We start from the raw sequence: 24,315 nt of genomic DNA on the forward strand, positions 1-24,315 counted from the left end.
GTCAAAGTGAGAAAAGGTGCATAAACTTGCTGTTTCTACTCATTAATCTTTGCTCTAATTGTGGAAAATGTTCACACATTTGTGTCTGAAGACTGTGTAAAAGAAATATTTCACATTGCAGAATCTACACTTTCCACCCCCACCCCATCAAATCGCACCACCACATCTACTACCCCCCTTTTTTCTCTGTGATCTCCGAGGGCTTGCTTCACCTCAGTCAAGCTCCAGCGCTCCAGCCGGCAGCAGCATCGAGCTAACAAGTCTTTGTGAGTAGAGAGAGAGAGAGAGGGAGAGAGAGAGAGAAAGGAGGAGGGGGTGCGGAGCAGCAGAGAATCAGACAGTGAGAGAGTTGACAGTGTGAGGGTGCGGAGGGAGAGCACATAAGATAGTGACAGAGGCAGAGGTGTTTTAGTGCTGCACAATAGTGCCAGAGGCTGCTGAGAGGAGAGAAAGAGAGAGAGGGAGAAAGCAGGCATCATGGCAGCGCTCACTGCATCATCACGACACATGGGGATGTTTGGCTGCTGCTGGTGATGCAGAGGAGAGAGTCGAGGACTTCCTGGAAACCAAAGGCGAGACAAGGAAACAGGTCAGTGACGCTCAAACGGACTCGCAGGGAAGATTTCAGAGGCGATGTGAGATTAAATCACGTCACAGGATGCTGATTTACATTTGTCAATAAGAATCCCCCTGTTAGGGCTCGGGATGTGGACATGCATGGGGAGTGGGAGGTTGCGTATGCATGCAGACACGTGAGCAGGCTTGAACATGTGTGTGTGTGCAGGTTTGGTGCTCTAAACGCTGCCGGTGAAAGGAGCTCTGCCGGGGAGGTGAAGATGAAACACAGGAAGCCCTTCTGGATGCAAGAAAAACTGCAACACCTTCTGTGACATCACATAAATAGGGACATGTAATGATGTGTTCAGTGTCTCTTCTTCTACACATCTTACTGGTTTTGCAGCTTTTTGCCAGAGTAACAGGATACAAGGGGGGCTGGGGGTTGAGGAGAGTAAATAAAAAGGGGGGTATTAATACAAAGGGATAAAAATGATGGTAGGAAATTAAAATTGAGGAATGGAAATGAAGATAAAAATGCAAAGGACATGACAGATGAGTAGTTGCAGTAGGTAGTAGGAGAAAGGAGACAAAGCCCGTGAGAGAGGAGAAGCTTGGCCCAGCATCCAGCTCTGCTGCATATGATGTAATCCTCCACCAGTCCGAGCAGTCAACTCAACAGTTTTTTTTGAATACAAATTTGAAATTCAATATCAAAAAAGTGCAGCGGTCTTGCTTTAGACATGCCTTCTGTAATCGCTTTTGAAGTGGGAGAAAGAACGGACAATGTGTGCTAATTGTGCTAAAAGCGCACAAAACCAAAAAAAATTGGATGAGAAAATTTTTGTTAATCAAAATTTTATCTTCATTTGTCATTCGCTAATTTTAAAGCAACTCAAAGTTTGGCAAGGTCATCGAACAAAACGTTATTGTGTGGTGCCAAATTTAGCATTAAAGCCCCCTAATTAACCCAACTGTTAACTGAGCTTAATCCAGTAATATTTTTTAACAGTACAGTCCAAAACTAAACGTACGTCTTAATTTTTCCGACTTGTATCTGCTTGCTCTGTGTATATGTTTTGTAAGTTGGAACGGTTTGTACCAAATCTTGCATAATTCAGTAGCTAAACACGAATAAATGGATAAAATGGGTTATTACCCCATCCACTCTTCAGAACGGTCCCAACAGCCCTCCATATGACAGGTTCTGTTTCATTTCCAACCATTTTAAAGTGGTTTCTGATTCCATTACAAATCAATTATTCCTAGGCAAAAAAAAAGAGTACTTAGGAACACTTTAAAAACCATATTATACATCAACCTGCCTTCTTAGTTAATTGGGCTATTCTATGTATAGGATGTACTGTATGTTCTTTATACTCAACTATCCTACATGTATATGGGGCTTTAATAATAGAATTTTGCAGACTCTAAACAGAGTCGATCTTTAAAGGGGATTCATACAGTAGACAGTTTGACTGGAAATTTAGCAAGATGTAGGCTGGGTTTTTGACTGTGGAATTATCTGCCTATTAGCAGAAGGACAGAATAATGCATTTTTCCATTAGGCATTAGAGTTCTGCTCAATCATTTTTAAGGAGGAAATCTGTTATGATCATGTGTAGTCACTTATAAACTTTCCCTTTGTCCTTTGTGCAGGTGCGACCAGTGGAAGGAGCCTCATGATGAGTGGGATCCTGAAGCGAAAGCTTGAGGAGGGCCCGTCCCCTTACCTGTCCCTTCAGGGCTCTGATGATGATGTTTCCTGCAGCGACAGCGGCAACAGCAGCGATAGTCTCAACCATCCCGTCCCCTCTGGACTGCTGGACTGTAAGAACACATTACCAAACAGCTTCTGTCAGCAGCTCAAGCTAAGCATGTTTTTGTACCATGGCAAGCACTGACACATGAAGACACATTTCTTTAGTGTCATTTTAACGAGGAAATTGAGACAGAGACACATTTGAAAATGTGTCAGAAACATCTTAACTATAAACCGAAAAGGTGCGACCACTCAGTTTACAATCCAATATGTGCAAAAACCCTTAATCTGAACTGTAAAAGTTTCTCTGTAGTCGTGATGGGGATACTTATGGTGTCCCCCAAGGCTCTATTATAGGGCCACTTTTCTTGTCTAAATACAACATACATAAAGTGCCACTGAATTTCATGTCACAGAGATTTTTACATTAACGTCATGCTCTATGCTGATGAAGCACTGCTGTATTGCACATCATAAGAAACTAATTTCTTTTAATGTCTGTCCTAACTTAAGAACTGTTGGGGACTTCCTGGGTGTTTACAGGATCAGCTGGGACTTGTTTGACCATTGTCCATTTGAACTCTCTACTCCACTCTCACTGTCTCAATTTTAGCCACTCTCCAGCAGCAGTCAAAACGATTGCGGGGCCGCAATGTACACTTCGAGAGCGTGACAGTCTACTACTTCAACCGGCGACAGGGCTTCACCAGCGTGCCCACGCAGGGTGGCAGCACCCTCGGGATGTCACCACGTCACAGCGGGGTGAAGCGCTTCACCCTGAGGGAGTTTGCCATGGAGCAGAAACAGAGTCACCGGAACATGCTGAGGGATCATCTGAAAGAGGAGAAACTCAATGCTATCAAACTAAAAGTCAGCGGGCATTATATTGTTTATATTCTGCATGATTTGTATCCAATCATCTCATATAATTATCCTATGGGTCTAAATATACGTGTAGGCGTGTATTTATGGTTCAATCTCATTTTGACTGACTTTTTCTGTCCTCCAGCTGACTAAGAACGGCACTGTATCATCCATGGAGGCGGATACCCTGACCCTTGACGACATCTCCGAAGACGACCTGGATGTGGACAACACGGAGGTGGACGATTACTTCTTCCTCCAGCCTCTCACTACCAGACGGCGGCGGGCTCTGCTCCGTTCCTCCGGGGTCCGACGCATTGATGTGGAGGAGAAGCACGAGTTACGTGCCCTCCGCATGTCCAGAGAGGAGTGTGGGTGTCGCTGCCGGGGGATATGTGACCCAGAGACCTGTGCTTGCAGCCTGGCCGGCATTAAGTGCCAGGTAAATGGAACAGTGGTGAGGCCCATCTATAATACTCAAGTATTGTTTATGTCTGTCTGTGCTGAACAAGTCAAACTTAAGTTCATTGTCGCTCAGAAATTAATATATTTAGATGTATAATACCAAAAGTCCCCTACATTATTGTTCTTAAAGGGGTTAGACTCTTTTGAACTGACTGACATGTCTGCATTTGAAGTACTTCAAAAAGTCCCTAAACAGGCACAGGCAGTAACCCGGGTCGGGGCAATGTTAGCTGTGGAAGCTTAGCTTGCTAGCTTCCACTTTTTGAGTGGAGTACAATCTTGACAGAACAAAAGTTCCTTCTATTTAATGTTAAAGAGATGTTTACTGGTTAAAACGTTGAAAGTAAATATATATAGTGCTAAATGTTTGCACTGAAAAAGGGTAAAAACACACTTACCTACTAGCTCTCATGTCTAAAGCCTGCTCAGGATGCTAGCTAGCCAGCTAGCTGGTTGTTTACCTCTTAGCTTGAATTGTTCAGTGTTGTTAACAGGCTTCGCCACCTACGCTGCCGCTGTAACTGCTAAGGTGATACCTTGCAAGCTAACAAGGTTTGCTTCCCTCTCTTGTTACAGTCAAAACTTTCTAGTACTCACAAAGACAAAGAGAAATAATGGCACCTTACTTAAATCTAGTCTCTGCAGAGGTATTTTAAAAGTCTTATCCTTGCCACTGTTGCTAAGTGCTGTCTCATGGTTGATTAATGTTGGATCTCTTCATATAATGTTACAAAGAGTACAGAGTAAAGTGTCATGAGATTACTTTCTTAGTGTTTTGGCGCTATATAAAACACGTTCCTTTAGGACTCTGCGGTGTGCTGCTTCAAGGCTTCGCTAGCTAGCAAAGTTAGGATCCCGGCTGAGGCCTTGAAGTGCCTGGCTAAGAGCTGAAAATGACGTGCGTGAGTTTATGCATTATTGATTTTTTCTTCAAGGTTTGGGAGGATTTTTGGAAACAAATTAAGATGATTGTTTTTTTACTACTTAAAGATAAAGTTATCCTTTAAATGAACTTGAAAACCAATGGAATTTGAGCAAACATTTTCAGGGTGTTTGGTAAATGAAGTTCTACTCTATTAAGGTGTATAGACATACATTTAACACCTGCAATGGCTTCTGTAATTTCTCTTCAAGCATTACCAGCATTGATTGGCTGCCAAACTTCCTTTTTCTGTTATAACTGGTTAAATAAATGTATTTTTGTCCCTCAGGTGGACCGCATGTCCTTCCCTTGTGGCTGCACCAAAGAGGGCTGCACTAACACCACTGGACGCCTGGAGTTCAACCCGGTCCGGGTACGCACCCACTTCCTGCACACCATCATGAAGCTGGAGCTGGAGAAGAGCCGCGAGGAGCATCAGCATCAGCAGCCGGAGCAGCAGCTTGTAACCAATGGCAACGGTTACCATGGCGACTCCTCCTTGGTCCAGCATCAGCAGCAGCAGCAGCAGCAGCAGCCGAACCTGCAGTTTCCTCTGATGAGTGGCACGCCGCACATTCCCATCATGCACCTCCAGAACACAGGCGACGCGGAATTGCATCTAGATGAAGAGGAAGAAGAGGAGGACGAAGACGAGGACGATGATGAAGAGGATGATGAAGCTTACGAGGAAGACGAGGACGGTAGCAGCGTTTGCAGCGGGCTGTCAGACTGCAGCACGCACAGCTTAGAAACAATCGACCCAGAGGAGGAGGAAGAGGAAGAAGAAGAAGAAGACGAGGAGGATGAGGAAGAGGATGATGACGGGGAGGAAGATGAGGATGAAGAGGAAGATTGGGGTCCTCCGCCTTATTCGGTTCCACTTCCTTCTGTTCTGAGCTACTCTAACAACACCCTCATGAGCCTCAGTAGCCCTTTCAACAACTCTCCCTCCATGCATTACCAAACAGACAGCTCTGTAAATGACACCCACAATTTTGTGAATGAAAATCTCACCCAAACACTCCCTACAGTCGAGACTGCACTAGAGTGTAAAATAAAGACAGAAATCTGCAGCCAAACAGAACCGCAGAGCCATTTCCCCGAAACTTCCTCACATGTGCAAACCCGTGAGAGCAACACTGCCCCCTCTGCCGAAACACAAGAACTGCCGCTTTCCACAGACCTCCAGAACAATCCAGCCAGTCGTGACTCACAGACTGAGGCTTCCGCTGGGTCTGTGGAGCAGACAGACGAAGAAATAAAGAGGGTGACGCAACCGGGGCTGCAAATGCAAGGAGACGTCGGTCAAAGTACCTGATGATTCAAAGTCTTGACATTCAGGGGGTTCCGTTGATACGTGGAAATCTGTATTCAAGAATTGTGTTCAACCATCAGTTTGATTTATTCTTGATAAGTGCACTTCCAAAGAGAGAATGACTCACAGATTTTGACACAGAAGGCTCAAAAATGTGAGGATTTTAGCTCCATTTGTCTCTAAACCTCTCAAAGGTTGTTGGTTTGGATGACGGACTTTCTAAATAAAGCTCAATAACAGTGTTTCTGTACAATACCTGTATAATTTACGCCCTGTTTTAAAGTATTTCATCATTTCAGCATGTTTTGTGGTTGTAACTGGCATCTATGACAAATCAACATTTTGAGGTGCTTGTATTTGTTTCACTATTTTCCATTGTAATGGTTGGTGTCTCAACATTGCTGCTAATTGTTATTAAATGGCTGTCTGTATAGCATGTGTTCAGTTTACCTAAGATGTTTCAAGGCTCAACACAAACTGTAAAATTATAAAAAGACATAAAGCCAATTCATAATAAAGGTTTCTTTTTTGTGTTTCAAATTTCAGCCTTGCTAGCGCTGTGGCTACATTGATAGTTTGGACTTGTTAGCTATTAGCTAACTTTCTGGACATTTCCGTTAAAGCAGCTATTATCAATACTTTTACATCAACAAAGAATCACATGACTACAGGTATGTGATAGGAGTAACTAGTGTTGATCTCGTAAAAAAATATCACAAGACTTTAAAATTCTCTTCAGCTCTTTGTAGCATTTTAGCTTTTTTTTTAGCTCAATGTTTTGGTTTTCTAGCCCACATTGTTTGGCTAATGTTTGATTCACTCGTACAGCTCTCATAGCTGTAAAAGCAGGTAGCTTTTATTAGATGAAAACTTCTCAAAAACCCACTTTGCCCTACCTATCCTTCAAAAAATAACAGACAAAGATGGCGGCTAACTGGTGACCCAAGTGGTGCATTTAGCAGCTAAAGAGCTACATGTGTCTCTGGAGTTGGTGGAGACCAAACTGAAGCTAAAAGCAGTGTGAGTGAATATTACACTAACCGTCAGCCGTTTGACATTAACATAACTCCAAATGAATGCTAATGTTGCTAAATCTACCCTGACTGATAAAGTAAGCAGCCATCATCAGGTCAAAATTTTACTTTGGCAATACTTTATTTTAGGAATACATACCAATAACAAAGCTAAGGACATCCAGATTAGTTTGAAGAAATCTATGCTAAATTTGGAGCGTGTTAGCTAACTAAGACTTAGCTAATCACAGCCGTCCTTAAAAGTGCTGCTAGCACAACTGTAGACTCTTAGTCCTGTTTAATGTTACAGAAGTAGTACAGATGTTTCAATCTTTACATAATTAGCATGTTAATTAAACCACAATGAGCTAGTTCTTCTCAGGAGATGGTGGTGACTAAATCAGAGATAATAGCAGAGTGAATATTGGACTAAATGTCATCTGTTGGACAGTAACATAACTCCATATGAATGCTAATGTTGCTGAATCTCCCCTGACTGCATAAGTAAACAGCTATTTGCTAACAGCTACTATTTGATACTAACAAAATTCAGTTGTTAGCCTACAAGTTTAACATTAAGCACCATCTTAGGGTCAAAATTTGACTTTGTCCTGTACTTCATTTTAGGAATAAATACCTATACCAAAGCTAACAGCATCCCCATTAGTATGAAATATTTCACACTAAATTGAGAGCATGTTAGCTTAGTTGCACTAAGCTAAACACTGCTGTCCTTAATAGTGCTGCTAGCACGGCTGTAGACTCTTTGTCCTGTTCAAGGTTACAGAAGTAGTAGGCCTACAGATGTTTCAATATTAACATAATAAGCATGTTACTTGAACCACAATGCGCTAGCTAGTGGGTACAGTGGAGCATTCAGTAGCTAAAGAGCTACATGTTTTCCTCAGGAGTTGGTGGAGACTAAATCAGAGATAAAAGCAGAGTGAATATTGGACTAAATGTCATCCATTGACAGTAACATAACTCCATATAAATGCTAATGTTGCTAAATCTCCCCTGACTGCATAAGTAAGCAGCTGTTTGCTAACAGCTACTATTTGATACTAACAAAAATCAGTTGTTAGCCTACAAGTTTGACTTTGTCCAATACTTCATTTTAGGAATAAATACTTAATACCAAAGCTAACAGCATCCCCATTAGTATGAAACATTTCATGCTAAATTGAGAGCATGTTAGCTTACTTGCACTTAGCTAAGCACTGCTTAATAGTGTAACAAAAATCAGTTGTTAGCCTACAAGTTTAACATTAAGAGCCATCATCAAGTCAAAATTTTATAAATACATACCAAAGTTGACACCCCCATTAGCTTGAAATATTTCATGCTGCATTGAGAGCATGTTAGCTTAGTAAGGCTTAGCTAATCACCACTGTCCTTAACGGTGCTGCTAGCATGGCTGTAGACTCTTAGTCCTGTTTAATGTTAAAAATAGTAGCCTACTCATGAAGCCACAGATTTTGCACCATAAATACAGCTTTAAATAAGGCTGAGCAATAAATACGGCTAACTACAGATGGCCATCGCTTTTGTTTTTTCCAGTTTGAATAATTTAAACGTAAGTGTTTCTTGCCAGTAATTTCTCATTCCTATTGTCTTTTTTTTTTCTCCACTCAGAAACAACATCATAACAGACTCTGTGGTGTTAATCCCACTGAAACACGTGTGTTCCAAAGCATTTAGTAATATTAGAGAACAAAATGTCTTCATGTATCATTTGACAGTCTCTGAACAAGGTGATAATTTATTGTGTTGGTGGTCACATACTGTATATGAGCTGAGGAAGCTTAAAAGGGGTACTCCAATTTTCTACCAGCAGATGGCGTCTGTTATCTGCTTATCAACTGAATTCCATCTTTCTTGCCGCTGACTTCCTCCAACAAGAGAGGGTTAAATCATTTTCTTGACGTCAGTATATTTAATTATTACATGTTTTCTGCCTCAGGACAATCTGTGACGCTGGAACATCTGTCCTCTGTCAGAAGAAACTTAATTTAACTGTTTTTCTCTGTCGCAAAAGTCAGCGTTTGGGGACATTTTGACGTCAAATCACACCTTTAAATTTAAAAAAAATCATGTGCCCAACCTCTTATTACCCATTCATATCTCAACCACTGCTCCCAGTTGGAATCTGTGTCACATTACGGCCTCTAGAGGGCGCTGCTGAGGTAAAAACACATTCTATATTCCCAGCTCATTTTCAGGCCTTTGCATGTATAGAGAATATCACGGCTCATTGCATACACACACTCTGCAGCAGGTGTTTGGCACAATAGCGACCAAACACACATCCAGTGGTCCTTTATGATCCTCCAACCATTACGCACACATGGAAGGTAAACGCTGTATGTTGTATTTCATCAGGAACACAAGGTCAACCCTCGACCTTTCCTTCTCCTTATATAATCAGACCGGTAAGGTGTGTGTCCGCGCTGTTGGGGGTTGGAGCCGGGCATGCCTGCCTGCTTTAAGCCCGCAAGGTATTGTGGGTAAGAAAAGCTCAGAGATGCTGCTGATCAATCACAGGCAGGGGAGCTGTAACGCTAGGTTTCCAGGCAACAGGAAGGGAGAAGCAGGAAAGGGGTTGGAGGGGGCTGCTGGGTGGGGGTAGTCTCAGCTTTCCACCTCCATCCAAGCACCACCCTCTTCTTCCCCACATACATGCTGGCTCTTATGAAGTCTGGTATTGTGCATAATGTAGAGAAGATTGACACTTCACAGTAAGTGACTGTGACGTGTGACCATGCTGTCGCTGAATATATTTTATGTTGGGTTTTTTTATGCTAAATACATAGCACCTTCAAAGGACAACTTGTTTATTCTACAACCACCAATTACGCCATGTTCCCTTATTCCCTCAGTCCTTATACACCAGATTTTGTATTTTTCAAGTGGTGTCAGCTATGTCTATCTTATTTATTTTAACCACCATACTAAGGATTAGTAAGTAGTATATAAACCTTAATTGCACCTTAAAGTTGTGATCTCAAAGATCTCAGTTTCGATCTCTTTGGCGGCACCTACAGCGATGAACGGTAATGCGGGAGCACACTTCCCAGATATCCAGACAGTGTTGTATGTGTGACGTCCACGGTTGGCTCTAGTCGTAACTCTTGATTTTCCTCGCTGATGGTCGCTTTCCTTTTTAGACTGTTTGCCTTCATCTGAGCGTCGAGTTTGTTTCTTCTTCTTTGGATTTTCACTTATTGTTGAAGTTGTATCTGTAGTCATCGCTCTTTTCTTTGTTTGTTCAGCCAGAGTAGATTACTGTTTACTCGCAACACTTGCAGAGACTGGAAAAGCAGCCGCTTAGCTCCGCCTACCCTCTCTGGCGTAATGCGTAAACGCTTCACTAACTGGGCACAGTATATAACAGTATAATCATAGAAATGTGTTCATGTGAAATACAAATGTAAAATATCTATTTATTATATTTACCGACACTTCCTGACTTGCAGCTAAAAGCTCTGAGAGAAATCATGTAAGCGAATCTTGACTTATGTATATCAACCTACTTCTTCTGTGGACAAGAATAAGTATTGAAGTTCAATCTGTGTTTATGAGCTTTAAACCAGTATGTGAATAGGACCTTTGTTATTACAGTGTATATGATTACAAATTACAGCCATAATATTGAAGCAATATAATCAGATAATCACAGCCGTGCTGATATTATGTGTAACGACACGGCCTCGGGTGTGATATTGCTTTTATACAACAGTTATACAAGCAGCAAATAGTCGTAAAAAGTAACAATCAACAACAGATTCTTTTTTGCTCTACCAACTCAAGTAGGTTGCCAAGCAACCCAAACATTCTCGTGCTCTGTGTCTAGAGGTTACCACAGGTCAGCTGTTTTTTATCTGTATGTTTTAATTTATCATCAACCAGTGAAATAAGAGTCTGCTGTGTGAGTCAGAGGTACCAGCTTGATTAATGTAAACATACACAGCCTGCTGTAATGTTAATTAACAGCTGGCTGAGGCGGAGTGATACACAGAGTGAAAAGCCTCTCGTCCAAACAGATTACTTTGCTGGAACTAACTGTTATAAATCATCCATAAAGAGGTAAAATAAAGTCATACTGCTTTTGTTTTCAGCGTATTTGGGTTATGGTGTTTTGCCCTGAACCATTTCTAGTTGGCCTATCTAGTTGCGTTAAAAAATATATTTTAATTAAGGAGTTCATGTCACCCTCTGGCGTTTGGAGTTTACCAGCCCTGTTAACCCACGGGAATCCTAGCTGTCTATATTTAATGCATTATCCTCGGGCTGAAAACATAATCTCAGTAGCTAAGTGTTTATTCAAGCTTCATTAAATATGCCGAGCCTCCGTCGTGTCTCCACCAACACGAGCCCACCCCTCACAATGAATCCACCCTGCATTCAGAATGTGCTTCCCAAAATATGTTTTATTTTGGAAAATCTAGATTTTGTGTTTTGTTGCCACATCTTTGGTTATAACAAAAATGTCACATGTCACATTTTGCAAATCGATACATAGTTAAGTGTAACATGTACTTGAACCACATGAATGATCCTGTTCAACCAAAGTCCGTCATGTAAAGCAATCATACTCGCTAGATCATCGAAGAAAGAAAAAAGCCTGAAATGAAATGAAATGTAGGAAAAAAAAACAAGCATTTACAAAAAATATGTCCTTTATTCTTTTGGCTTTAAAATGATATTACCATATGAGCGGACAGTAGTCACTTCTTGCATGCAGTTCACTAAAACACTACAAGCGCGATGAGAGATGGCTACTGATTGCTTCATGGTTTGTATCTACAGATATGTGGACCATACATGTGTTTCATTATGTGTTACAGTGCAGGGAAAAAAAAGTCCTAGAAAAAAATGTAAATCAAATCCAAAGACTGGAAAAATGCACTCGTATCTACAGTAAAAATGTTTTATATAATCAGTGGAACAAAAGCAACCCGCAGACCCCAGTTGCACACGGCACACACACGCTCACGCAAAGAGACAGATGCTTACATTCTCTCCCTTTCTTACAAATGTACACAAAGACGTACAAATATTAACACACTTTAACTTCCCCTCACGTACATGTATGACCGCCACATGTGGTATTACATAGCAGTGGGGATAAAAAGTGCTCTTACATCAAATGTAAGTGTGATGCATACTGTGGGCCCGAATAGCTATATTATTTACAAACCACTACATTAAAACCACTTGCTTCTCAATTAAAACATGAAATGTCATACAAACATTTGATACTATAACCTTTAAATGTTATATATTGTCATGTCGTAGATTGAAAGCAGTTAGAAAGATGGACATGTTCTATTTAATATGATTCATTACTTAGTAGAGCTCTGGACGATGTGGCGAGGAGGTGGAATGGCGAGGATAACATGTATTAGAGGAGACACTGCAAATATAACAGCAGATGAATAAGATGTGTGACTTTGAAAGGAATAGTTTGACTTTAGGGGAAATTAGCTTCTTCACTTCCTTGCCAAGAGGTATAGGTGAAAACATTGACGCTATTATCATTTCGGTGCGTTAGCTAACAACGAGCGTACGAACCGGGAATCATTTAGCTTAACCTAGCTTAGCCTGAGACTGAGGGCAGGGGGAAACAGGGTTAAAAAACAGCAAGCACTCGTTTGACCAATAAACAAGTTCAATATGAAGATGTTAAAAACGATAAATTTGGTTTTATAAGAGGTTATGTACTCTTTATCTCCTATTTTCCGTAATGCAGTAGCTTGCACAGTAAGCTAACGTTAGCAAGAATATAATCTGCGTGTCTTAGCTAACATTAGAGTCACATGTTTTTTGAATGGTTTGTCAGCAGGACATTTTTGAATGCATGGACAATTTGATTTCATGTTTAATGTTTTTTATATCAAGTTTATAACCTTTAAGCAACTAGAGTTAAAAAGAGCTTTACTAAATGACTACAGAAGAAGCTAGATTGTGTGAGCTACGAAGTCGAGGTGAAATGAAAAATGTCATTTTAATCCTTTTAGATCACATCCCCGGTAATATTGTGCATCTATCTGACAATATAGGCCAAAAAAATCTGATCATTTTTTCTTCCGGTAAAACTACATTTCACGTGTGCTAACGCAAGTTAGCACCAAACAATTTCCTGTTTCATTTGGAAATACGTCACGATACGGAACCTAGATACTCTCTAAATGCCGACTTTAAGTAGTTTTACGAATCTTCTAGATGATTAAAAGCCCCACGATGTCTGTGTCCGAATGTCTCCACTTACTGTTAAGAAGTCCTCTTCAGGTTACCTTAAATATATCCTCAGATCATATTCTAATTTTAATATTTATATTTTGGATTCCGTTGTCTGAAAAATACACAAATTTGTTAGCCTTATATGCTAACAAATCTCTAATCAAACATTTTATCTCCTCTTGCAATTTTCATCAGCAAATAATGTTGAAAACTAACGTTAGCAAGCTTCTCATTTATAGCCAGTGCTGATCATTAGCATGACCAACGTTACAAGGGGTTTATCTTATCAGTTGTAGCTACATCTGTTTAAGCTAGTGGTAGAAAAATGACAACTTATTGATCTCATACGAAACAAGGTCCACATGTTCCTATCAGTAAGCTTTAAAGGTGCTGACAGGCTCACATTTGAGCGAGCTAGGCTAGGCATTTTTAAATGCTTTTTAAATGTTAAGCTAACGTTCCCTGGCCCTAGCTTCATATCTAAAAGGACAGACATGGCAGTGGTAGCTTCTCATCTAACACTTGGCAACAAAGCGACTTCGAATATTTCCCAAAATGTCAAACCACTTCTTTAAACATGTCTCATTCCTTGCATACATTCAGCTTCTCTTTATTTAGAGATATGTATTTTCTGGTGAAATGGGGAGATGGCAGTCCAAATAGAAGCAAACATTCACTGATGGCACACCAGTGAATACAGTGTATTTATTCATTGCACTTTAACAGTATGCTTTTTGTTTCACCTTTGTATACTGTGAGAACCGTGAGTATTCTGGCACTGACCCTGCGTTGTACGAGTATCAGATGGTTGTTGTAATTTCCAGCATTTACTTTTTCTGCCCTTGGTGATTTTACAACAGTAAAAGCAGTGGACACATTCTCACAATAATTTGACACAAAAAAAGTAGAAAACATTCTTTCTCGTTTAAAAAAGAAACCTTGTAAATAAAAAAAGACCCAAACAATGCAGAGTACTTGTTTAGTGATACAGCGATTGTTAAATTCAAGACACTGGATTTATAGTAGTAGCAGCAGCACTAGCTACAGACAACTTAACAGTACACTCAAGTGTGTCAGATAGTAACAACAACCAATAGGAAAATCACAAGCGTTTTGCAGAGAGGCTTTTCTGTGTTCCAGTCAATCTCTGGCAGTGTCTGCTGGATAGTTTCTTTCCGTCTTTGAGAAGACCCCATGAATTCACATAAGACATTACCGCACGCCCAGTTAGGCCTACCTGGCATAGCATTCCTCATCTCTTCACAATCAACACACAAGCGTACATCTATCTACCCCCTTTAGAAGCTGTAAACAAATTTCCCTCATGTCTCTGATGCATTTTTTGTTCCTGTACTTAAAAGTCTATTTCTTTCGGTCTTTTAAGTCTTTCGCTTTATTTTCTTTTTCCCTGTTTTCTTTTTCATATTTGTCCTTGTCCGATTTCGTCACGCTGTTGTACGAGGGTGGAGAGGCCGTCGAGGGGGTCATGTCCGTTTTGTCCGAGGTTGAGTTCTCTGTGAACTTGCAAATGACCATCACGTCCTTGTCGGGGTCACGGATGCCCTTTTTCAGCTGCTCCTTGTAGAGGGCGGAGGCTTTCTTCATGGCCAGGCGGATCATGTAGCGGCGGAAGGCTCGTTGGATGATTACGGCTGACATGTCCTCCTGTTTGCGGCGGAGGGTGGTGGTTATTGGTTCGTAAGACACCTTAGAGGGGTTAGAAGCCATGAAGCGCTCTTCCATTTGCCCGCGTAGCACGTCCATCTCGCCACCTTCGCCCAAGACTCTTTTCGTGAAGGCAAACAGGATGTCGAGGCAGTGGATGCGCTCGCCACTTACCATTGGCAGGTCCATTGAGATGAGTTGGATCATATTCGGCTTGGGCATTCGAAGCGGTGGATCTAGAGCATCTGCAAAGTCCGAGAGCTTGCTGTACTCCATGAATTGAGTGGCGTCCGGATCGAAGCGCTCCCACACTTCGTAGAACATTTCAAAATCGTCCTCGCTCAATGGCTCGGCGCTCTCCTCAGTGGCCACGCTGAAGTTCTCCAAGATAACGGCGATGTACATGTTGACCACAATGAGAAAGCAGATGATGATGTAGCTAACGAAGAAGAAGATGCCCACAGACGGGTTTCCGCAGTTGCCTTTGTAGAAGTTCCCCGGGTGCTCCATTTGGCTGTCACAGTCAGGTTCTCTTTTGTTCAAAATGGGCGCCAACAGGCCGTCCCAACCGGCTGAGGTGGTGATCTGGAACAAACAGATCATACTGTTCCCGAATGTCTCGAAATTGAACATGTCGTCAATTCCGGCCTCACGCTTCACGTAGGCAAAGTTCGACATGCCGAAGATGGCGTAGATGAACATGACCAGGAAGAGGAGGAGGCCAATGTTGAAGAGGGCAGGGAGGGACATCATCAAGGCGAACAGAAGCGTCCGGATGCCTTTGGCACCTTTGATAAGGCGGAGGATTCTGCCGATCCTGGCCAGACGGATCACTCGAAACAGGGTCGGGGACACAAAGTACTTCTCGATAACTTCAGATAAAAACATACCTGAAAGAAAAAACATCATTCAGAACTTGACTTCACATGAAATCTACTGGAATTCTAGGAATCGTGAAGATCTACTTACCTACGATGGACAAGATCACCACCACAAAGTCAAATATATTCCAACCAATGGTAAAGTAATAGTGTCGCAGAGAGATCATCTTAAGCACACATTCCCCAGTGAAGAGCACGATGAAGACCAGGTTGATCCAGTAAAGGATCTTGTCCATGTCCGGCGTCTGGTCGTCTGTCTCCACCATCATGGTCACCATGTTAAGGCAGATGAGGATCATGATCACAATGTCGAAGGCCTGCTTTGTGATGCAGTCGAACACGCAGCCTTGAAATGCATTCTGAGGGCGGAGCAGGACGAGGAACAAGAGAACATTAGTCATTTTACACCTCTGCTTGAGGTCCATTAGTAAGAATTAACAGAGTAAAGGCTGCGTCTTACTGCTGGCCGAGGTATAGGTTTTTGGGGTTTCTTTGAACCCAGCTTCTTCATGGCATTGTAGTATTTCTTTTGTTCTTCTGTCATGAAGATGTCCTGACCTCCAAAGTAAAGAGAGAACAACACATTTGGTTAAAACCACATACCGTAAACTTTAGAGAATATATTTCTCTCTCTCTAAACAGAGCTGTCAGTTTGAAGAAATGCCTTTGAAGTACATTAGGTCTTCTACATATCCAAAAAACAAAGTCGGAAAAGGGTGGCACTACGCAAAAAAAAAAGCTCCAATCAACAGAAAACAATTGAACCAGGAGGCAGATCCTCAGCTCCTCTTTTTTGTAATGCCTTGTTGATGGTTTTCTAAAACCATTACTTCCTGGCATTGCCTTATTGTCATTAACAGGTGTGGATTTGTGTTTATGTTCTAATTTCATTTAAACCACAGTTAGTTCTAACCAAGTAATTTGATTGGACAAGAGGTCCATGAGTGCTGATACAGAGTACAACAGCACCGGTACTGTTCTTTAAAGTGTTACTTAATGGCGCCAGTTTAGCTCAGCAATTAAATCGGCGGCCATATACAGAGGCTATAGTCCTCGATGTGGCGGCCCCAGGTTCAACTCCCGCCCTCGGCCCTTTGCCACATGTCATCCCCACTCTCTTCCCCTGTTTCCAACACTATCCACTGTCCTCTCATTAAAGGCATGAAAGGCCAAAAAAATAATCTTTAAAAAAAAAAAAAGTGTTACTTAATGTTAAATGTCTTAGTCTAAATTGATCAAGCTGGTGCCTCAGATTCACAAAGGCCTAAGCAATTGTCAAGAGTCTTGTTTCACTGGTTGCATGATAAATGGAATCATACAGATAAATCTGCGGTAACATGTAGATGTGTACAAAGACGCAACAGTCCAGTTCAAGTCAAGGTGCGGAAATACTTGTGTGTTGGAGGAACCACATGGATTATTAAATAACTAAAAAATAATAGTCTGTAGTTGCAGTCTGTACGCTGTACTGTTTAAAAGCAGTATCACACTGTGGGTCGTGCTGTTGTACTGAATATAAGCACAGCTGTGACTGTCTTACACTTGGATGACAGCTGTGCTGATATTCAGTATAACAGCACTGCCTCTCGTGTGATATTTCTTAAATATTTAACTCTATATTGAGGTTTCATCTAAATTAAAGAGTATAAAGTGTTAGAATCACGTCACTTTGCTCTCATTAATCAAAGATTCCCCCCTCGCGGTATTATAACAGGCTCACACATCACACCCTCAGTGCTGCTCACTGAGTGTATGATGCGTGTCTGGAGGGAGGACTGGTGTCAACACCGAACAACCATCTGTGTGTGACGCCGTGGCTGTGGGGCTGCCGAGCCACACATACTGATACGGTGTCTCGCTCAGTCAGTGAAGTAAGCCGAGCCAGCGAAACACAGTGCAACCCCCCTTTCCTCCTCCCCCTCCCCCCTTTCTTGGGCGTCGCCAACCCTACTCTTTAGCGCTTGGTTGAATGGAGGGCACATTTCCAGACATTCACTGTGACGCTGCATGTGTGTATATGTGTGTGTAGGAAGGGTGTTTCTCGGTGACTCATGCACCGTCGGTAATCTTTGGCATCGGCCTACAGATAACCATCATTTTGTGGCTCTGTTCCTCCTTTAACACAGCTGTGGGTGTGCTTTGGCTGAACCTGAGCTTCAGTCGCTTTGTAGCCACGCTTTGCATGTAGTTGGCACAGTGTCATACAGGATTGGCACCTGTTGTGTGTTGGATTGCAACAGCGCAGGATGGACCTGAAACATACTGGCCCTTTATTTTGAAATATTATTGCTCTACAAAAGCTGGCGCTGCAGTTATTACTGGGCAATGAATTCATAAATTAGAACCTACCTACTATCACATTATTGTGGTTTGTTCTTATATCGTTACTGTAAAGGCTGACGTAAGAGACATATTGTCTTTTATTTTGAAATCCTAAATCCAGTGAGGCATCTGTTGTGTTGTCGGACTTAATGTTGACTACACGTCACATATTTGTAACATTTTGATAGTTTGGCATCACTACTAGTGTTCATTTAAAGGAACAGATTTAGAGCTATTATGTCTATTTTCTGTCTGGTGTTTTTTATATTTTGAATCAAACTGTGTTTAAAAACCTCCAAAGGTCACTTATTATGTATCAAGTTAACATTCATTTCTTTCTGTATTTTAAGTTTAAGAGTTTATTTTTTAAATCGAATAAGAAAATGCTCATTTAAAGGTGCAGTTCGCCCCTGGAAAAAGCCGCTGTCAGTCAAAGCTGGTGTTCTCTGTAATCCATAGAAGCAATAATATTTGAAATTGGCGCCACAGCTGTGGAGAAAGTTGTACAAACAGCTCGTGGTTTCGCCCATTCTACATTCCTACAACACCCAGCATGCATTGCGCCCCTCCCTCTGGAAGGAACGGCCCAGCGAGAGACGCTGGAGTGAAATACTCCCGTATTGCTGCAGGCAACGGCTCAGAATCTGAAATACGACGAGAATATACCATCTAAAAAATGTCATTACCTGACAATTTGACATGACATTGGAAGCGGGCGTCCTAGATTCAGGAAGTGTTGTTTAGCAAGCCAGACGATGCGTTTTACGTAGCCAGGTTTTCCAGGGCCCATTGGAGAAGCGGATAGCGTCCTCCATAACAGCATTAGCTCCCCATAATAGCATGATAGGACTGCGGCTGAAAATAGGCGAACTGGCCCTTTAAGTAAGGGTTCTCTGTGAACTGCAGTAACATTGTAGAAATTTTAGAGTGGTCTCGAGGGTTAGTAGTTTTCTTCTTCACTTCTTGCTGGCACATTATGTTTTTCTTGACATGTAACCAAAGATTCTACAATGATAAAAAATGGTGTACACTTCCTGTCTCCTAAGTTGTCTCTTTTTTCCCTTCCAAAAATAGTCAAATAATCGCATACAGGTAAAAGCATTTTTTACAGTTACAGTGTCATGAGTTATTCTAGTTTAGTTATAGTTTTGATTTGTATTTTGGGGCTCAGATATTATTTCCTGTTTACTTGGTCACTTTGTCTCTTATTGTCAGGTATTCTTATTGTTTAGTTTTCTGTTTAGTGTATTCCATGTTCTCGTCACGATTTAGTCTTGTTTAGTTTTAGTATTTCACTTGTGTCGCTTTGGTTAGATCGTTTCCTGTTTTACTTTGTCACCTTGTCTCTCGTGTTGGTCCACTTCCTGCCTTTGTGTTTCCCGCTTGTTTGATTATGTGCCCCGCCCTGATTGTTTGCACCTGCCCCTTGATTGTCTCACCTGTGTCTGATTAGTCTCACCTCCTAAGTGTATTTAGTCTTTGTGCTCGCTTGTCTCTGTGCTGGTTCATTGTCTACCTCGTCTGCTCCTAGTTTTCTCGTGGCTCCTCGTGTTCCCTTAGATTATCTGTGTCCTGGATTTGTTTGTTAGTTTTTTGCTCTGCCTTTTGATTTTCCTTTTTTTGTCTTTTGTTGGATTTTAGATTTTTTGCCTTTTGTTAATTAAATCATAGAATATCTGAGTCTGCATCTGGTCCTCCCCTTTTATTTTACCACAAACCGTGACATACAGACCTTAACGCACTGATTGTAATCTCCCTGTTTGTGATCATTTGGTGCATGTCACCCCCCACCCTCTCCTCCCCACATTTCCTGTCTCTCTTCAGCTGTCCTGTCAAATAAAGGCAAAAAAATAATCTTTAAAAAAAAGAGAGAGAGAGAGAGATGTGGGCAGCACCAGCGTTTTAGCACCAACAGAGAGAAGAGATATTGGTTGCCAGATAACATGTGAGTGTGTTGATGAGATGCAGACAAGTCTCGAACAAAGTACAGATTTGTTTATCTGAAAAACGCCATTTTATTGTCAATATGTTTGGAAGATATGTTGCTTGTGAATTACGGGTCCAATATTGACTATGGTGGCTATAGGGCGATGGCATTGGTCATAATCACTGCTCACATTTTCACCCATTTGATTGCATCGACTCAGGACCTGTGGCTTGTCTCCTAAAGGGGCGGGGCTTGACGCAGATACAGGAAGTGACTCATTTCTACTAAGAAGTCTACAGAACATTTTGGTGCCTACGTTTGCATTATCTAACTGATACTTGAATGCAACTTATCTTCTTCTTCTGCTGGTTGAAGTTGTCGATGATGACGCCGATGAACAGGTTGAGGGTAAAGAAGGAGCCGAAGATGATGAAGATGACAAAGTAGAGGTACATGTACAAGTTCACTTCGTAGTTCGGCTGGTCTTCCAACTGGAATAAAGAAAGCAAATTCCTCTTATAACTTGTTTATTTCAGTTCTTAAATAAAGGTTATTTTCGTATTTTACAATTAGGCACTTACATTTCGAGAGTCCACAGCTGCGTACATGATGTCCATCCAACCCTTAAATGTTGCCTAGGAGCAGATGAGAGAAGAGTCAGTGTGTCAGTCTGGTTGATGGGGGTGGGTGGGGTCAAACAACCTTGAAAATCCGATTTTCCTGGCGGTCAAACTCTGCTGCTTGGTTGTCATTTAAAGGACTGGGGGTGGTTACTTTGGTACCTCACAAATTTGACCTTAAGATTACATAATAAGCCATATGAAGTGTGTATCTTGTACTGTTGCTTTAAGAGAGAGAAAACTCACCACTTGCAACAGAGCCAGGTATCCGGCCCCGACGTTGTCAAAGTTGATTTTGACGTTCTTCCAGCGGGCGCTGTCGTTAACCAAGTTCAGGCACTCCGACTTGTTGTTGACAACTTCAATGGGGAAGATCACATCTGTGGTGGTGTTGACGCAGTAATAGTACTTCCCTGCGAACAGGTTGACGCCCATGATGCTGAAGATGAGCCAGAAGATGAGGCACACCAACAGAACGTTCATGATGGACGGGATGGCCCCGAGCAGCGCGTTCACCACAACCTGGAGAAGTCGAAGCATAAACACGACTCAGCGCTCTCCTCCCGAGCAAAATGAGGTTTCTTGTGCCAAAAATAGAGAGGCTGTTTGATTTCAGATAAGAGGCAATCATCTAATCACTTAACCTGATTAGATTGAGCTGCAAAGCTAACGCTACGGCTTCCCGAACGAAAGCCAAGACTGATTTAAAAATTCATAGTGTTCCTACATTATTCACAGCTGTATTTAATATGTAATGTCTGCATATATAAACCATACAAATCTACAAAGAGAATTTAACAACATGACAGTTGGAAAGAGGAAGGTGGACAGGTGAAAAAGTCAACATTTGATAGGTAAAAAAGCAAAACAGAAAAAAACCTTAGAGAGGCGGGATGAAGTCACAACATTTTGTTTGACTGTAAATGAAAAGAAGACACACAACAAAGAAAAAAATTACAGGTCAAAGGCACCACACAAGCAACGTCAGAGAACAATGCCTGAGAAGAGCTACGATAATCTATTGACACAATGTGAACAAGGTCATGCAGATAGAAGAAGTACAGTGTTGAATTGCAAGGAAAAGATTATTGCAGAAGTTGTATAAGCATGCGGTCTTATAGTCAGGCGGCCTAAAAACACTCAAAAACCATTAACTGACATCAAATATTAGCCTTGAATAAATATGAAGCTAAAACTATTAAAAATTATAATGTAGCATTTTTCTTCAAAGGGGCAAACACACCACAAAGTGTCTTTTTAGATTTACAGACATGTCAAATAAAAATATGTGACCAAAAACAATTTTTTTTAAAAACACTCATGGGCTAGCTCAAAGTAGCCTAGCTTAATCAGGTTCATTATATGGAAAAAGCCTTGCAAATTTTTATTTTTACAATAATAGTTTTGTTTAATAATTTATTTCCTTTATTTCTAAGAGCTGGATTAAAAGATTGATACTACTCTTGCACCTGTCTGTTAAATATGAAGCTACTGCCAGGGGTTAGTTGGTTTAGCCTAGCTTAGCTTAGTTTAGCATAATACTCAAAGCAAGGGGAAACAGCTAGCGTGGCTCTGTCAGTTTTATATTCACTATCCAGTATCTCTTTTACTCACTATTTCACATGTTATATTTCCCCCTCTGCCCCTTGTTTTGAGGCTAAGCTAAGCTAACCGTCTCCTAGCTGTTAGCTCCCTACTTTATTTGGCACACAGGCATGAGAGTGTTTTTTCCGCTTTATTTCTGAGAGTTAGATTAAAGGACCGAAACCACTCCCTTATAATATGGAGCTTAGTTAGTTTAGCTTAGCCTTGTTTAGCATAATACTCAAAACAAGCTACTAGCGTAGCTCTTTAAAAAGAAAAAAATTCAAACCACCATGCAACATCTCATATACTTGATGTTCACATGCTATATTTCCCCCTCTGCCCCTTGTTTTTAGGCTAGGCTAAACTAACCATCTCCTAGCTGTTAGCTCCATAATGTACAGCACACAGGAAGTGGTTTTTATCTTCTCATCTAACTCCTGGTAAGGAAGTAGACAAGATTAATTTTACAATTTAACTTGATAATTGTTCCTTAATTTTAAGAGTTGGATTAAAGGACTGAAACCACTCTTCTATGTGTCTGTAAAATATGAAGCCACAGCCAGGGGTTAGTTAGATTCACCCAGCTTAGCTTAGCTTAATACTCAAAGCAAGTGGAGACAGGTAGCGTGGCTCTGCTAATTTGTTTTTATATCCCCTATCTAGGATCTCTTTTACTCACTATTTCACGTTATATTTCCCTCTGCCCCTTGTTTTTAGGCTAAGCTAACCTCTCCTAGCTGTTAGCTACCTACTTTAGTTTGCATACAGGCGTCATAGTGGTATCTTGTGTAGCTCTTTCAATTTCTTTTAAACCCACCATCCAGCATCTCTTTTACTCTCTATTTAACATGCTATATTTCCCCCCCTGCCCCTTGTTTTTAGGCTAGGCTAAGCTAACCGTCTCCTAGCTGTTAGCACCATAATGTAGAGCATTCAGGCATTAGAGAGGTAACTATCTTCTCATCTAACTCCTGGTAAGAAAGCAGACAATATTAATTTAACATAGCTTAGCTTAGCTTAGTTTAGCATAATACTTAAAGCAAGGGGAGACAGCTAGCGTGGCACCAACATCTAATATACTCGATGTTCACGTTATATTAGGTTAAGCTAAGCTAACTGTCTGCTAGGTGTTAGCTCCCTACTTGACATACAGGCATAAGAGTGGTATCTTTCTTCTCTTCTTACTATTGGTAAGGAAATAAACAGGGTTAATTTTATATTTCAATATTAGAATTTAATATCTCAAAGCTTGTTATCAGTAAGAACAAAGTAAAACTAAGATATTAAAAAGGTATGCTAGCTTTCAGCTAGCCCACAGACAGTCATAATTTTCACGTGGGTTCTGTGTCCCTGTTATTCCAGATATCCTTACCCTCATACCCTCAAACCGAGACAGGGCCCTCAGGGGTCGGAGGGCTCGCAGTGTCCTCAGAGATTTGATGGCGGTAAGCTCCGAGTAGCCCAGAGCATTGGCTACAAGGCTGACCAGGGACACCTGAGAGGAGATAATGACAGAGACAAGCAGGGTGAAAGGTGAGGGGAAGAGAGGTCCCTCTCTACAGCGCCTGAGTGTTTGAACAAGATGGTTAATTAGGCATTAATGAGGAGTCTGCACATAATTAATGAGATAAGAAAGAATTAAGAGTGTTTAAAAATGAATAGCAGAGATACATTAATGTGACAAAAATGAACAATGACTTGACTATCTGCTTGAAAACTATTAAAGGAAGGGTTTGACAGTTTAGGAAATATTCTTATTTCCTTTCTTGCCTCAAGTTAGATTAAATTTCATGTCCGAAGCTACAGCTAGGAGAGTGTTAGCTTAGCTTAGCATAAAGACCGGAAACAAGTAGCCTGGTTCTACCCAAAGCTCCAAAAAACACCATTAAATCTAAACGTCGCTGAATATTTGCATTTTATTTGTTTACCTATGCACAAAATAGGAATAAAACTTTATTGTTTTGAGAAAAAAAGGAAATGATGGCATGGATTTATTCCTGCTGGTACCGAGCAAGGAAGCTACATTGTGTCACTTCTGAATCTGATTTTGCAGATGGATTAAACGGAACCATTGTGGTAGCAAGATTGGCTAGCTTCTCCTCCTGCTTCCAGTCTTGATTGCATCCTGGCACTGTCTTTACAATTAGAATAAACTTCTTTTAAGGGTAATTAAA

The 24,315-nt window shown here is 41.2% G+C and overlaps 2 protein-coding genes across 14 annotated transcripts in view; one reads left to right on the top strand and one right to left on the bottom strand.

Annotated features, from left to right (window-relative positions):
* The first annotated feature begins 301 nt into the window (after window positions 1-301).
* LOC138603490 (cysteine/serine-rich nuclear protein 3-like) lies at window positions 302-6,428 on the top strand. 3 transcript variants are annotated; one of them, XM_069675302.1, is made up of 6 exons: window positions 302-589; window positions 785-910; window positions 2,215-2,385; window positions 2,931-3,187; window positions 3,327-3,638; window positions 4,858-6,428. In XM_069675302.1, exons 3-6 carry the CDS (start codon window positions 2,238-2,240, stop codon window positions 5,884-5,886), a joined length of 1,746 nt encoding a protein of 581 aa, XP_069531403.1. In that variant the 5' UTR covers window positions 302-589; window positions 785-910; window positions 2,215-2,237; the 3' UTR covers window positions 5,887-6,428. The 3 variants fall into 3 exon arrangements, with proteins under 3 accessions (XP_069531403.1, XP_069531401.1, XP_069531404.1); XM_069675300.1 differs by lacking the exon at window positions 785-910; XM_069675303.1 differs by lacking the exon at window positions 785-910 and having other exon boundaries at window positions 3,327-3,623.
* A 4,224-nt stretch (window positions 6,429-10,652) lies between these two features.
* Window positions 10,653-24,315, bottom strand: part of scn1lab (sodium channel, voltage-gated, type I like, alpha b) — a 34,309-nt gene continuing 20,646 nt past the window's right edge. For all 11 annotated transcript variants that reach the window (XM_069675110.1, XM_069675113.1, XM_069675112.1 and 8 more), the window contains 7 exons: window positions 23,514-23,636; window positions 20,801-21,076; window positions 20,516-20,569; window positions 20,288-20,425; window positions 16,146-16,250; window positions 15,774-16,044; window positions 10,653-15,694 (listed from right to left, as the gene is read on the bottom strand). In XM_069675110.1, coding sequence (XP_069531211.1) covers window positions 14,502-15,694; window positions 15,774-16,044; window positions 16,146-16,250; window positions 20,288-20,425; window positions 20,516-20,569; window positions 20,801-21,076; window positions 23,514-23,636 — 2,160 coding nt within the window. In that variant the 3' untranslated portion in view covers window positions 10,653-14,501. The remainder of the gene's footprint in view (window positions 15,695-15,773; window positions 16,045-16,145; window positions 16,251-20,287; window positions 20,426-20,515; window positions 20,570-20,800; window positions 21,077-23,513; window positions 23,637-24,315) is intronic.

The sequence above is a fragment of the Semicossyphus pulcher genome, unplaced genomic scaffold, assembly GCF_022749685.1.
Source record: "Semicossyphus pulcher isolate SPU_LCO1_2020_fin unplaced genomic scaffold, fSemPul1.0.p SCAF_24, whole genome shotgun sequence".
NCBI classification, from domain to species: Eukaryota; Metazoa; Chordata; class Actinopteri; order Labriformes; family Labridae; genus Semicossyphus; species Semicossyphus pulcher.

Excerpts from the sequence above, each read along its gene's own strand:
- LOC138603490 (XM_069675302.1), top strand. The coding sequence starts at position 2,238 with ATGATGAGTGGGATCCTGAAGCGAAAGCTTGAGGAGGGCCCGTCCCCT. Across the intron at positions 2,386-2,930 it reads CCCCTCTGGACTGCTGGACT|CCACTCTCCAGCAGCAGTCA; the intron begins GTAAGAACACAT and ends TCTCAATTTTAG. Across the intron at positions 3,188-3,326 it reads TCAATGCTATCAAACTAAAA|CTGACTAAGAACGGCACTGT; the intron begins GTCAGCGGGCAT and ends TCTGTCCTCCAG.